At 30.1% G+C, this 15,369-nt stretch overlaps 7 protein-coding genes and 1 non-coding gene across 8 annotated transcripts; 4 read left to right on the top strand and 4 right to left on the bottom strand.

Moving 5' to 3' along the window:
• Positions 1 to 348: 348 nt before the first annotated feature.
• On the top strand, positions 349 to 2,403 carry cgd7_4960 (Not4hp/Mot2p, RING finger+RRM domains; the record flags this gene model as incomplete). Its single annotated transcript, XM_628638.1, has 1 exon — positions 349 to 2,403. The coding sequence occupies one exon, from the start codon at positions 349 to 351 to the stop codon at positions 2,401 to 2,403; it is 2,055 nt and encodes a 684-aa protein (XP_628640.1).
• A 483-nt stretch (positions 2,404 to 2,886) lies between these two features.
• Positions 2,887 to 2,960, top strand: cgd7_4955 (the record flags this gene model as incomplete). The annotated part of the gene is made up of 1 exon: positions 2,887 to 2,960. It is a non-coding gene; the product is annotated as a tRNA-Met (tRNA).
• A 610-nt stretch (positions 2,961 to 3,570) lies between these two features.
• On the top strand, positions 3,571 to 4,662 carry cgd7_4950 (pantothenate kinase 4, rnaseH fold; the record flags this gene model as incomplete). The annotated part of the gene is made up of 1 exon (XM_628637.1): positions 3,571 to 4,662. The coding sequence occupies one exon, from the start codon at positions 3,571 to 3,573 to the stop codon at positions 4,660 to 4,662; it is 1,092 nt and encodes a 363-aa protein (XP_628639.1).
• Positions 4,663 to 4,898: 236 nt separating this feature from the next.
• Positions 4,899 to 6,230, bottom strand: cgd7_4940 (gpantothenate kinase 4, rnaseH fold; the record flags this gene model as incomplete). The annotated part of the gene is made up of 1 exon (XM_628636.1): positions 4,899 to 6,230. One exon carries the CDS (start codon positions 6,228 to 6,230, stop codon positions 4,899 to 4,901), a length of 1,332 nt encoding a protein of 443 aa, XP_628638.1.
• Positions 6,231 to 6,785: 555 nt separating this feature from the next.
• cgd7_4930 (secreted glycosyltransferase, possible transmembrane domain near C-terminus) lies at positions 6,786 to 7,322 on the bottom strand (the record flags this gene model as incomplete). Its single annotated transcript, XM_628635.1, has 1 exon — positions 6,786 to 7,322. One exon carries the CDS (start codon positions 7,320 to 7,322, stop codon positions 6,786 to 6,788), a length of 537 nt encoding a protein of 178 aa, XP_628637.1.
• A 625-nt stretch (positions 7,323 to 7,947) lies between these two features.
• cgd7_4920 (membrane protein) lies at positions 7,948 to 9,621 on the top strand (the record flags this gene model as incomplete). The annotated part of the gene is made up of 1 exon (XM_628634.1): positions 7,948 to 9,621. One exon carries the CDS (start codon positions 7,948 to 7,950, stop codon positions 9,619 to 9,621), a length of 1,674 nt encoding a protein of 557 aa, XP_628636.1.
• Positions 9,622 to 10,412: 791 nt separating this feature from the next.
• cgd7_4910 (conserved 3 transmembrane domain membrane associated RING finger domain (shared by plants and apicomplexans)) lies at positions 10,413 to 11,348 on the bottom strand (the record flags this gene model as incomplete). The annotated part of the gene is made up of 1 exon (XM_628633.1): positions 10,413 to 11,348. One exon carries the CDS (start codon positions 11,346 to 11,348, stop codon positions 10,413 to 10,415), a length of 936 nt encoding a protein of 311 aa, XP_628635.1.
• An 805-nt stretch (positions 11,349 to 12,153) lies between these two features.
• Positions 12,154 to 14,886, bottom strand: cgd7_4900 (ubiqutin C-terminal hydrolase of the cysteine proteinase fold; the record flags this gene model as incomplete). Its single annotated transcript, XM_628632.1, has 1 exon — positions 12,154 to 14,886. One exon carries the CDS (start codon positions 14,884 to 14,886, stop codon positions 12,154 to 12,156), a length of 2,733 nt encoding a protein of 910 aa, XP_628634.1.
• Positions 14,887 to 15,369: the final 483 nt, after the last annotated feature.

Raw genomic sequence — 15,369 nt, 5'->3', positions numbered from 1 at the left:
CTATACTTTTCCCTCAAAATCATCCTCTCCCATCTCCCATTTTTTATTCGCTTATCCCTCTTCTCAATACCACCTTTAATTTTGCTTCCTCTAGTATTTCCATTTCACGCTAATTTTTTTTTGGCAATGCGGCGCCATTTTTGTGGCGCCAGACCGAAATTAATTAAATTAATACAGAAAAGGAAATAATAAGGCAAAGTGTAAGAAATAAAGTGAAATCAGAGAAATAATAATTGGAAAGGAAGAAAAAAATAATAAATTTGCTCTGATGTAAAGAATTTGAGGAAACATTTTATTTTCTTGGATTTGAAAAACAGTATTTTGAAAGCAAGTTTTTAGTAGTTAAAGATGAGTAATATTGGAAGGCAGAGCCCGTCAGCCTCGAGTTTCAAAGAAAAAGGAGGGACTTCAGTAGTTTCGAGTAGGAATTCGAATAAAAGTCAAACAGTGAGTAGTAATACTCCTGGACCTGCTCTTACAAAAGTTGATTATACATGTCCATTGTGTATGGAAGAGATGGACGAAACAGATAAGAAGTTTTACCCTTGTAAATGCCGCTATCAAATATGCTTATGGTGTTTCTACCACGTCAGAGATCAATTGGACAATAAATGCCCAGCATGTAGACAACAATACGAAAATAGTCTTACAAATAGACCCTGTGATCGTGAAATTGAACCAATAAGTAAAGATGAAGGCTTTAATTGGTGTGGAAATACTGTTTCTAGAATTACAAACAATGAATCAAATAAGTTACAGAACGATAATCATGACACTATTGATCATCTTGGTAAATCAGATGATATTTCTAATTTGGAAGACATGAGAATTATTCAGAGAAATTTAGTATATGTTGTAGGTCTAAGTTATTCTATTGCTAAGAGAGAGATACTATCTTGTGAGAACTCTTTTGGTAAGTATGGTAAGATATTAAATATGAGGATTTTACCCAATAATAACGATACATGCAGTGCATTTATTACATATTACGATGAATTGTCAGCTACTAAAGCTATTAAAAATATTAATGGAAAAAAGATGTTTGGACAAAATATTATTAGATGTTCTTTTGGAACAAACAAATACTGTAATAGCTTTATCAGAAATTCTGTATGTAATAATCCAAACTGTGCTTATGTTCATGAAATTGTTGATCCTAATGATTGTATTAGTAAATCTGAACTTATAAACTTTCATTCATCTAATAAATTTGCCCTAAAGCCTTTAAGGGAACTTAAACAAAATGCCAAGAACGGACATGAAATGTATAACAAGGATAGAAGGGCAATTAAAAGCAAAGGTAGAAGACCATATTCCAATACTAATAACCAAAATTATAACTCTACAGATAAGAACGAAGATGAAATCAGGGAATTAAATGAGCAAGAAGTCAGTAATAAGCAACATGATAGTCAAGAGCCCATTGAAGCATCATCCAATGATCAAAATACACCCACCTCCCAAGAAACTCCTGAAGAATGTAAAATTTCTCAAAATAACCATGAAACTCAATCAATCCATGAACAAGAACAAGTCCATTTAGTTAATGAAAAACCAAATTATGAATATAAAAGGGAAAATATAATAGGAGAGGATAACCAAATAGAGAATAGGAAAATTAAGGGAATAGAAGAGGATGAGAAAATTCAAACCAGCTCTAATACTAAAGGCGGAATTCAAATTGACACTAATATTGAAAGCTTCAGTTCTATCAACTTTGGAAGTAACAATCTCCAGAAGGCGGGAAATGGCTGCCCAGTTGGAATGCATGAAAATCTTCAAAACATTACCCAAACTATTCCAAACAGTATTTACTACTACCCGACCCCTAATATTAACCAAGAAAAAGAGGAAAAACCTATGAACTTGGAATTCCATAGAAACAATAATTTGCATATGCATGAAATACATATGCAAAAGTTCCCACATCCTATTATTTCAAACCACCAACTTGATAGTCATATTCAGTTCAATCAGGCACAAATTCAAAACCAATTATATGCAATAGATGGCGCCATTCCCCAAAAGCTTGTAGAATACAATGATAATATTAATCCAGAAAATGACTTATTTGAACTTGAAATTAAAAATAATATTGAAAAAATGATTGAGGAGACTTGTGAAGGCCCTATTCATATGCAAGATAGACAAAATCCTCTTATAAGTTTAAACTCACTGGAAAATGGTCAGCACTTTCACTCTATCTTCTCTAATCAATTGGGCCAAAATTGTGCATCCAATAATAGAAAAACTTTCTCGGATGTTCAAGCTGGAATTATTCAAGGTATCCAGAATAGAGATATTACAGAACAAATCAATGTGGGTAACTCTTCTCTTGAAAGTGGCATCAATATTCTTCGTGCTATGATGCCTCATGCAAATATTACAATTCAGGGTCAATAGTGTCTACTAAGTCAGCCTTGCATTGATTTATTATTTTTTTTTACATGTTACCGCCATTATTACTAAAATAATTTAAAAACAATTATTACTTCAGCTAATACTTTTATATTTATAAGCACACTATTGATTAATATTCGTGATAAATCCAGAACTTATTTATCGCAGATTACTATCTTTTTTCACTTCTTTAATATGCAACCTTAGTAAGCAGATGTATGGCATTTTTGCTTCGTCTCATTCTCACTATATCCCACCATTTCTCAAGAATCATCAATTACATTTAGCGTTTAATATACTGTAAATTATATTTAATATATATTACTTTTGGATATTTTTTTTGTTTTTCTGCTTTGCAGGACCTCATATATAAAAATGCACGAGCGCATTTTCGCACAGGTTAGCATTAACCCGCCTACTTTTACCCGCCTGAAACATTTATTATTGTTTAAATAACTGTTTTTGGGGTATCCACTTAGTAGCGCAAGCGGAATAGCTCAGAGGTTCAGAGCGTCAGGCTCATAACCTGAAGGTCCGACGATCGAAACGTCGTTCCGCTTAATTTTTTTCCCCCGATTAATTTTTTTTCCCCCATTATAAAATTGATTGTTAGGTAACTTTAGCATAAAATATCAATATTATTACTGTTATTCATTAAAAAGAAATTTTTTTATTGAATCAAATTAGAATCATTAGTAATTTAATTAACTGTTATATTAGAGAGAAAACACAATTTTGCACGGCAAATAATTCAATTTGGAGTGTATAAGAATATCTAAAAGCTTTGATATTTCAAACCCTAAACTGGTGAAAATAGAAAGCTCTGATTACAGAATATAGAGCTAAAGATGGATGATAAAGACGGAAAGTTCTAGATTAATAACAAATTTGTGTGAATATAATAATAATAAAGAACAAAATATACATAAATCGTTACTATTACGGTTTGGAGTCAAACTCTTTAACTGTTTAAATATAATATATATGTGTGTAGTAGATATATATATGTAAATATATATATATATATATATATATATATATATTTTACATATATATATTTAATATTGTATCACAATACTCAAAAGTAATCCCAGTAAGAAAACCAGAGAAAAGGTGAGAAGAAATCAAAGATTATAACATAAGGTTCATCAAGGACAATTTTATTGGAATATGAAGTCCCTCTTTGAAAAATATAGTTTAGATATTATTGGTGTAGGAGTTTTAAATCAAGTTCCAAACGATAGTCACTATGGGCTCGATATAGGAGGAACTTTAATTAAGTTGGTTTATACATTAAGCTTGGAGAATGATGAGCTTTTTGAATATGAACTTGAAAATATGAGAAAGAACTTCTACGATATTGAGGCACTGAGAACTAATAGGAAGTATGTGATATTTTGTCTGATAGCTCCAGTGAACAAAGAAATAGAATTACAGATTGGGGACATTTTTGGATTCCTTAAGGAAAGAGGACTATACAAACCCAATAGTGTTCCAATGACTGGCGGAGGATCAGTAAAGTTCAAAACTATACTTGAGTCAAAATACAAAATTAAAGTTGTCCGATTTGACGAAATGAGAAGCATTGTAAATGGATGTTTTGAGCTCTTTGGTAACTTGTCGACAGGCAACCTTCAGCAGCCGCATTTTTATAGTATATTAAAAGGAGAAACATTTCTTGTTAGAATGGACTCTCAAACCAGAATATTTCCAAGTTTAGTAATTTCAGTTGGATCAGGTGTCTCAATAATCAGAGTCGAGAACCAAAATCAATTCGAAAGAGTTTCTGGGACTAGGTTTGGTGGAGGTACTGTATTTGGGATTTCAAAATTACTGGGAGTTGAGAATTACGGTGACTTATTAAAGCTATATTCAAGCTATGAACGGAAGAACGGACAAAATTTAGGTGAATCAACACATTCGAGTGGTTGCTTCTTTAAAGAGTTTGTTAAGGAGTCCTCTATTACCTCTTTATCTTTGCCTCAATATCTCGGAGAAGCTGAGCAAAAGGAAAAATTTGTCCACAATATTGTAAATATGATGTATAGTGATTTGTCATACCTTATATGCTTGATATCATCCAACTATAAATATGAAAACATAGTTTTTTGTGGAAATTACGTCTCTAATCACCACAAGATCATAATCAAGTCCATTAAAAAATACTCTTACATGCTGAATGATAAAGTTAATGTCTTTTTCCATTATTTGGATGGATTTTTTGGAGCAATTGGGGCCTATTTAAGCCACAAATGTAATTGAAATTCACGACTATCATGATCCTTAACCAAGGCTAGACAGAATCCCTGAATTTGGATAATTACGAAATACAAAGCTGCCTTTATATGGCTTTTTTAGTCATTCATATCCTTTTCTAGCCCATTTTTGGAGCACCATTTTCTACTCTAGAACCTCAATTTCTTAATTTATATTACTACATATAAACTAATTCAATCTCATTCGTTTTTATTTTCATTCCTTTATTCATCTATTCTTGACTATACAATATCTCTCTTTGTAAAAGTAAACTTGCCGTGTTTGAACTGAGTTATCGTCTGTCCTTGACCTCTTAACGTGTATTTGTATGTCAACAAACCTTCCAGACCTACCGGGCCACGAGCATGAATCCTTGTTGTACTAATTCCAATTTCAGCACCAAACCCAAACCTATATCCATCTGAAAACCTTGAAGAGCAATTGTGAAATACGCATGCAGAGTCAACTCTATTCATGAATGATGCTGCTAATTTTTCATCTTGAGTCAAAATTACATCTGTATGGTGAGAACCATATTGGTTAATATGTGCAATAGCCTCATCCATACTTGAAACTGACTTGACACACATTTCATTTGAACTAAACTCATGATGATACAAATCCTCAATCAACTCGCAAACATCATTCTCACCTTCCAAGTATTTTAAACATTCCTTGTCAGAATAAAACTTTATGTGCTTTCCTTGTTCCTTTAATCTCAACAATAATGCTGGTAAAAACTCGGATAACTTATCTTTATGAATTAACAAAGTCTCCAGTGAATTGCATGCAGCTGGATAATCCAATTTCCCATCTATTACAATTTCAACTCCCTTTGATATATTTGCATCCACATGCACATATAACATGCACACACCATCTGCATGACCCAATACCGGTATACACGTATTTTTTTTTATCATGTGGACAAGTTCACCAGACCCTCTAGGTATGACAAGGTCGATAAATTGGTTAAAGGAAAGAAGTTTATTTACATCTTCATGAGAAAAAACCATTTGTACTATTTCTCTATTTATATTAATATAGTTTTTTTTTACTTGATTAATTGCATTTTCTATGCAATTCAAAATTGCTTTGTTAGTATTTATTGCTTCTTTTCCGCCTTTTAATATGACTGCATTCCCACTTTTTATAGTCAGCGAACTAATTTGGATAGCTACTTCTGGTCTTGCTTCAAAAATAACTAAAATTACTCCTATTGGACAAGTTCTTCTATATAGTTTTAGCCCATTACTTGTGATTTCCCTAGATAACGTATACTTTCCTAAAGGGTCTTCCAAATTCATTACATCCCTAACAGAGCTTATGCATGCCTTAAGCTTCGATTCATCCAATAATAATCTCATTTTCATTGGCTCAGAAATATTATTCTTATTAGAATTATCCATATCTTTCATATTTGCTTCTAGAATTTCATTTCTATTCAGATATATTTCTTCTGCAAAGTGTTCTAGAATTGCATTCCTCTCCTCAACTGTACTGGAAGATAATTGTATTCCTGATTCTCTTGATCTCCTTGCAATCTCCCCAATATCCAAAATTTCTTCTGACATCTTTAAAACTACTGTCAACTATTCTTATACTTATGTTATATAACTCAATTAAAACTCTAATCGGCCCTATAATAATTCAAATATAACTATATTATGTTTATCAGTTAATTCTTTAACTATGGGAATTAAAATAATACACCCAAATATTCGCACTTAGGGTATTTATCAGCTAAATATGGCCATAAAACAATAAACCTTGAAAAAAAAATTTTTTTTTAGTATTTTTATAATTTAAATAAAGTGGAAAATAATTTCATTCATAAATTAGTCAAATTAACTTTAATTTCAAACTTTTTAATCATCATTTTTTAACTTACTTGTCTACAAATGGCAATAATAGTTTACCCGTTAACGAGAGAGTCTTTGTACGGCAAAAGCTTTCAATAAATACAATCTTTGAGCTTTTTATAAGTAGAAACTATAATTTTAAAGGGATAATAAAAGTATTCAAAATATGTTTAATATATTTAATAATTTTGGTCGAGGGGAAATTGTTTAATGTAATTTCAAAGTAATTAATTCAAATGTGTACACTTTCTACCTATTTACATGCATCTAACCCCTCTTAATAGAATTACTTACCTCCAATATCAAAGACCCAAAGCATATAGGAATGCATGTACCAGGGCCATTTACCATTATTAAATCATACTTATCTTGAAATAATATCCTCATTGAATCCATAAAAGATGCCAATGTCGTGAATACTGATGAAAAATAGCTCTGTCCAACTTCTCTACTTCTTTTTATGCTGTAAAACTCCACATAGTTCCTTACATTGTCTTTGTCCACCTTCAAATTCTCAGAAAATTCATTTATTGCCTTCTCCAAACTAAACTTATCAGTGTTTGCTACTACGCAGCTTAAGGAAACTTTATTTCTCAAATCCATATCCTTTAATAACATTAATAGTTCTGCTGTATGACCTCCTGAACCCAAAACTACTAATATCTTAACTTTCTCGCCACAATTCGATTTTCTTTCTAGCTTTTCATTGCTCCCAACATTAAAAGAAAATCTTCCTCTAACCCAAAAATAAAATCTGAGCGCAAACAAAAATAGAAATATTGATATTCCGATGCTTCCATACATTTTCCTTGTGAATTTTATTTTACACACATCATAATGTAATTGATACCAGTATTTATTTACTTTATTAAATTAATTTGGCTTCCCGCCAAAACCCAATTCAATAATATATCATTGTTAAATTCTGGAAGAAAACTCGGTCAGAATTGACATTTTTCTTGATATTTTTAACAAAATATAAAGTTTAAAAGAATTAAATAATCGATGAATTATTTTGTCTTGTTGAAAAATTTGTATTTTGTTTCACATAATAATACAGTCTAATTGCATGCAGTTAATAAATTTTATTTACTCAAGGGGTGATTAAAATTAATAGTAAAATACGATTCTAATAATAAAGCTATAAAAATTAAACTCTATAGGGTCCTTTACTCATTTTTGATTTTCAATGACAAGTTTATAATCTTTTGATATTTCAATAGAAATTTTTATGTTTTGACCATTTATGAAATATTAATATAGAATTAAAAAAAAGGTAGTGATGTGGGGGGGACTGAGTAAAAAAAGAAATATATAACATTTTCAAAGATAAGAAAAGTTAATAATGAAGAAATTAGTTAATTTCTTCTTCTTAAATGTCTCCTAAGGCAAATAAAAGTGAATAAAAATTGCCATTTAAAGTATTTACATGGGAGAAAGTTATAGACTAGAATATGAAAACAGCAATAGAGATGAGTTTCCTCGTCTGAGTCAAGGATACCTTCAGATACCTACAATTCGAATAATTCCACCAGAATTAAATTTAGAAGAAAGAAGGATACCGACTTTCATGGTAATAGTCAGAGAGAAACTCATAATATTAAAGAGATGGATATATTATTTATTTTATAGCACACTTTCTTGGTTTTCAAGTAGTTTTTCAGGAGAAAGAAATGGAGACCAAATTTATAGATCGTTTGTCTATGGACAACTAATTAGTGTAATATCAGCAGCAATTTGGTGGGGTTTTTTTGGAACAGTAATCACATTTATTATGGAGTCAGAGTTAGCAGCTGGAAATGCTAGACTGGTTTTTAATTTGATGCTCGTAATAATGTCGCCAGTATCAAGAGTGATTTCTGAGAAGTTCTCAATGAGAACTATCCTTGTTTATGTAACAATGCTACGATCATTTATGTGGAGTTCTTATCTTCCTTTTGTTTATGTTGTTGGAAGATATTATGGGCATGAATCAATATACGAAATTATTGGTAATACCCAATTCTATATACTAATAGCTTTAGATGGTGTACTTATTTCATTATTAAACGTTGTTGATTTGGATTGTGGAGGTCTGAATTATCTTTCCAATCAATATGATATAGAAATCACAGCAACTCAAAAATCTCAAGCGGTATACACTCACTTGACAATCTTTGATGTTTCATTTGTATTACTGAATCCTATTCTGGCTTTTTCAATACTATGTTTAGTATTTTGGTATAATTTAATGAAAGTAACAAATGTAGAATTTTCAGATATGGAATTGAATAAATACATTAGTTTTGATCTTGGTAATTCTGGTATTGAGATTCCAGCTCTTATGATAATTTCAATTTTTCAAACTCTTTCAACCATATCAATTATATATTATAAATTTGGAATCCCAGTAAGCAAAGAGTCTAGATTAACCACAAACGAAGATTCTGGCGAATACTATCTAAATATTAATCAAGAGAGAGCTCAAAAAGTTTTTGAATTAGAAGAAAACGCTGCAAGCCTTGTTCCCAGATCCACTATCAAAGAAATCCAGAACAAAATCTCTAACTTCTCAGAAGGTTTTGTATTTGTTTGCCAAGATATCAATATTAGAAATCGGATATTCTGTTTGGCTTTTGAAACAGCATTTGAAGATGTCATGATTTCAATAATTATCCCTCTAACAATCATCCATACCTCAAAAGAATTGTTAGAAAAGTTTTCTTTCGAAAAACAAAACCCTAAAAGCTATTGGGCACCTCTATCTCTACTTCTAGTAGCAATTACCCTAGGATTTGGAAAACTATCAAGCTTAATTGTTACATGGAAGTATCAAAAAGAATATATTCAAAACAAAGAATTTGAAGTCAATGCAAATAAAGACTTTGAGTGCAACTTCTCCACAGAAAATCATACAATTTCTTCAGAATCTACACCTTCATCCACTGATATCTCCTATTCCAAATTCATTTTTCAGTTCCTCAATGAAAATACCCTTAACCGACTATTCCTTCAAATTTCAATTGCAGATCTATCAGTCATCATTCTCCCAGTATCTATCTCCATTATGAAATTTTATTCTCAATTTTTTTTCATGCAGATTACATGTAAGTTATCCACATAAATGCATGCAATGCCAAAAATAAAGGCGCGCATCCTAATACTTTGAGAAATATGTTAACCATTTTTATTGCAGGTCTTTGTGCAATATTTGCCTTTTCAGCCATTTTCTTTGGTTGTTATTCGGTTCCGAAGATTGGGTTGAGTGTTATATATCAACTACATATGGATGATGAGAAGAAACAAGGTAGGTTTAATTAATTATCTCAAAATCATACTTTTGAAAACATTTCTAATATCCTTTATTAGGAAAATTATCTGCATTTTCTGGAATTATTGTTACCATTGTTGATGGTCTTATTATAGCTTTTATCTCTTTGATTCTTCACATAACAACCAATTTCTTTGGTTCGTTCGAAATCGGATTATATATTATTTCAACTATTTATATTTTGCATGCAATCCTTGAGTGGAAGTATGCAACCAAATACAGAATTAGCTGTATGCCTGTCAATCAAGATTTAAATCACAAAAAAAACGTTAACTTAAGCATTTCCTCCATTTAAGCTAAGGAAATCAACAAACACTGAATTAATTATTAATTATATTCAAAATTATCTTTTATATCTTGTTTAATATCTTATACAATTTATTTAATATACTATACTATTATCTTAGAAACTATTAATAATTTTTCCTGCATTATATATAAATATTTATTTGTTATTTCTATATCTCTAATGTATGGAAATCAAGATTCGTATATATAAGGGAAAACAAACGTTAAATATAAAAAATCAAACAAAACCAGTATTGCTTGAGAGGTTATCACCCTTCAACAAGAAAACTGAATCCTTATACCATCAAACTGTCATAACTTCTCTCTCTTCCAGCCTCTCTTCTAGTATCCATTGTAGATACTGAATCTCGAGAATTTGATCTATATGACGAATTTTGATGATCTGGAATATGACTACTTCCTCTACAAGGTGAAGTACCAGTTTCAGTTTTTCCATATCTCACTAAAGTCTTGCAATTAGGACAAATAGCATTACGGAGTAACCAGGCATCAATGCATCCTTTATGAAAAGAATGTCCACATGCTGGTAAGGTTCGAATTTCTTCATTTAACTTAAAGTCTTCTATACAAATAGAACAAGGATCATTAAACTCTTCAACTTTAACTTTGCTTAAAGGTAAAGCAGCAACTTCGACTGGGGTAAGACCATGTCTAATAAAGTGGATACCATAGTCTGCAAGTAATCTGAGTCTTCCCCAACGTCTCATAACTTCATCATTCTCTAACAATAAGAGATCTTCTTCAGCTCTTCTAACTCTAAACTCGAAGAATATAGAGATGCTAATAAAAGCAGTATAAGCAACGATCCAAATATAGCAAAGTACAAGCCAAAAGATCAAAAACCAAGGGTGGCTTGAGCCATTTCCAGCTAAACATTGTGGAGTTTTGGACTCAATATTCTTTAACCAAACAGTTCCAACAACTGTCCAAGAAAGGAAGAATGGGAAAATTAAACAAACTACTGATAAATTTAACCAGAATGGAATTCCTGAGGTACTGCTATATGGTAATACATCATCACTTCCTTCTGAAAGATAATTTGAAACATAGTGAATCACTCTGAAAGCAATAATTGTGATATAACTTATAATTAACCAAAGTTGTATTGGATGGCAACATGTAGAAAAACTATCCCATTGAGATATTAAATCTGCACTTGAATACATAAATGCCAATCCTAAAATAGCGTCATTAATTCCAAACCCTGTCATTTTTTATTGTTTTAAGCTATCTTGAACAAATTTCCATATAATAAGTAAAACTCAAATTTCAAAAAATGAAGACGATATTGTTTGAATAAGGGAAAATTTTTTATTGGAGAATTTTAATAAACAGTTTTGAATTTGATTGATTTTCTGGAAATTAAATTGAAAATTCAATGAAACTTCTCTTTGGGAAAAAAATTATTTAGTGTTCGCACTAATAATAATAAAGGAACATCAAATAATTTAACTTCTTCTAAATATATAAATTTGTTAATAATTCTCCTTTTTAACACTGATATATTGTTGACAAAATAATAGAATCTTGTTTAGTAAATTATATCAGTTCAAACGACAGAGTTTTGTTCAAATTCCTAAAATGCACCTATTTCTTTATAAACTATTAATATTATATTTTGATATTAAATTATCATTATAACACGTTTTGTCTTACATGAAAATTCCTGCCATTTTTGTTAATAACATTATCGTGATATTATACATATTGCTTACACGCTTCTTTAATTTATTCTCTATTTATAAAAAGCGTTTTTTAGATTCCGCGATACATTATGTCTCGTAAATCGATATTTCCCTGCATTGCATGCACACGTCTTGTCTACCGGTAACATGTAATTAATATTTGGGATAATTCAGTTTGGAGAAAATTACAATTTGGAAAGTAAAAGTTAAAAGTGCTTTAACTAGTGTATTAATGTGTGTATAAATATATATATATATATATATATATATATATATAATTAGATGATAGTAGTATAATGGAGAGGAGATGAAGGAATAAATGAAGTAGTAATTATTTATCTGCAAGTAAGGCAAAAATTAGGAAAGGATTTTCATTAGATTTCTGAATTTGGTAGAATGATTCAATATATGAGATAATATTATCATCGTATTCAAACCAACTTGGGTTTTTTTCTTTAGAATTATCGTAGAAATGTTTTCTTCCTATAGTGTAATAATGTCCCGAGTTGGTAGTCTTTCCTTTGTGAAAGATGAGTGCGTAAATAATGTATTTGTGATTATTAAGCATAAATAGTTCATTAAAGATTATTTTTATCTCGTTTTGTTTTATGCCTTTATTTGATTTTTGGTCCCAAAAGTAGTTATGTAATGCCAAAATAACATACTTAGAGGGATTAACTATTGAATTCCATCTTTCGGAGGCACTTTTCTGTTGACAATGGTCACAGTCAAGAGAATCTGGAATATTTTCAGATAAGAAGTGATTTTTAATCAGAGAATCCAGAGTTATTATATAATCATTACTTAAGTTAAGATTTTCTCTGTTATCTGAATGAGATAAAGAGTTATTAAAAACATATAAATCAATAATAGATAATGAATGATTTTTCTTTGACTCAATCGCTCCGCAAGATAAACATTTAACGTAATCTTCTGTCAACATTATGAAAGGTGAGCAATTATCATCAATATTTGTTAATAAATATCTTAAAAACTCAGAAGCATCATGCTGTTTCCCAAAACTGAATGTATTGGATATTTCTTTAACAAATCTTAAATCTACAGACTTAGCATTATTGTTACTGCAAATCCTTGCAACTATGTTATATTTTCCATCTTGTTTAATTGGCTCTAATATACAAGTTAAAAATTCGAAAAGATACAAAATTAATTTATTTGGTTTAGAGAATTTGTTTCTCATATATTCATGAAGCCATTCGATAAAATAGTAACTCAACGCCAAGCATTGAATTGTTGAATTTAAATAGCAAGTATTTCCAATATTTCGTATACCTTTATCTTTTTCATTTAAATTCATATAAGAATTAATTAGCTTAGTCCTCCAACCATTTTCATTGAACTCCACCTCGTAATCATTATAAGCCTCACCGCCTTTCTCTTTGTCTTCATTTTTAAAGCCATTACTAGATGTCACCAGTAGTATACTTTGTAACTGGTATAATCTTGAAATTATTTCAAACTCATTCTTCGCAGAATCACCTAATCTCGCTCTTTCTGTCATTCCCCTAATAACTCCATCCACCGTATCCAAAATTTCCATAATTTTAAAACTATCCAGGTAACTCCATATTTCTAAATTAAATACTTGCAATAATAAGTCCACTATTGACCGTTCTAATGTCCCGCCTGATGACGTGTTTTTGCATGCATGTAAAATTAAACTAATAATGTGGACAATTGATTGTTTTCTATGCTCGAATTTTAGTGAATTATTGTTGCAGATTGAAATAATTATGTCCAGGAGGATGTTTTGGATGATTTTGTCTTCTGGATATTTGATTAGGAAGAATGCTGAAAAGAAGTAAATTGGGATAGTCTTTTCGAAAGTTGAATTAAGTTCCATATCTTGAATTTGGTTTTCACGCTCATTTGATTTTGAATTTAAGATTAAAATATCTAATGTTCTTGAGAAAATTTGGGTTCTGTTTTGATCAAAATTATTTAAAATCTCAATAATTCCTTTAAAATTGGCTTTATCAGATTTCACTTTGATTGGTCCTAGTAAGTAATTCACAAGGAATTTTATGGATTTTATTACATATAAAATGCATCCCTGAAATGCATCTCCTGACCTATAGTCCAATATTAATCTAAAGTAATACTCTACTGCTGGGCCAGGAACTTCAAAATCTTTTCTAAGGTGTAAAGAAAAAAGGATTCCATTTAGCTTATTTTTAATTTCTTCTACTTTATTTTCATGGTTCTTAAAATTTAGAAACATGTCATACTTATTCCAATTCTCTATCATCCAGTAGACTACTGGAATTAATGGGAGCTCATCAATCTCTTTAATATTAAAAATCTTTAAAATCTCCTCAAACGTCAATTCAAAAAATATCCATAATTTTACATTTAATTCACTTAGTTTATTTTCATTATAAGAAAGTTCAAAAAGAACTGAAAGAAAAGAGCAAATTAATGGTAAATTCTTTTCATAGTATTCTATTGAATAAATTCCAAAGAAATTCTCTACTAAATCTTTTAAGTTAAGCCTCATCAACTCAGAAAGTAAATCGCCTGAATATTTTGATGTTAAGCTATTCAAATTCTTCATTACTAGTCCATTAATTGTTAGATTTTTAAAAAGTAACTCCTCAAGCGAATTCTCTGAATTAATTTGTGGGATATCTTCTATACATTCTTGTTGATCTACCTCTTCTTCTAATGTTTCTTTTGAAAAGTGTGATGTTCTAAAACTTGAATCTTTAAATGTTGGAAAAGTAGGTATCGAACTTTCTGATAGTGATCCAATTGAGTAACTTTCTGAATCTGACCTTGAAGAAACTGGAGAAATACTATCATTTGTTAAAATTGATCCGGATAATCCTGTTGAAATAGAAATAAATCCTGATGAGCCTACTGAAGAGTATGAATCTGATACTGAACCTGAACTTGAATACAAACAAAGAACACTCATCTCTGTTTTTTCAATATCCTCCTCCGAATCAATTCTGACTATATCTTCGTTCTTTTTTTCTTGAGAATCAACTAACCGAAAGAGTCCATTTTCTCCTTCCTGAAACTCATCTTTATTCTCCCCCATTATCAATTCAGAAGGATGGTATTAATAATTAATTCAAGCCTTTAAATACTCACTCATCTACACAACTTTTAATTCATTAATCTTCAAACACCTTGACTTCTTCTGTGGAAATCTCTTCTTTCCTTCTTTTACTTCAATATCTTATTGCTAAAAATTTAACTTGCTTATCTTTTTCTATATTTTATTTATTCTGCAATTCCCCGCCTAAATCGTTCGGTACCACACTCATTAGATCTATATTAAAATAATTGACAAATAGAAAAATTTTTAAAATTGACTATAAAAAAAGGAAATTGTTTTAATTAGGAATTTGTATATTATTAAAGTGCTATTCTACTCCAATTTATCAAAATATTAAAAGTTTTCTTAAATTTGAAAATAGTGAAATTTTCTATAATGACTACACGGTACCGAAATTGTGCAAAATGTGTAATATGTGAAAAATTGAGGGTAAAAAAAAGTTGAGGGGTTCAAAATTTAAAT

The sequence above is a fragment of the Cryptosporidium parvum genome, chromosome 7 (assembly GCF_000165345.1).
Source record: "Cryptosporidium parvum Iowa II chromosome 7, whole genome shotgun sequence".
Classification (NCBI taxonomy): domain Eukaryota; phylum Apicomplexa; class Conoidasida; order Eucoccidiorida; family Cryptosporidiidae; genus Cryptosporidium; species Cryptosporidium parvum.
The sequence above is the reverse complement of the archived record's forward strand: the minus strand, read 5'-3'. Positions and strand labels throughout refer to the sequence as shown.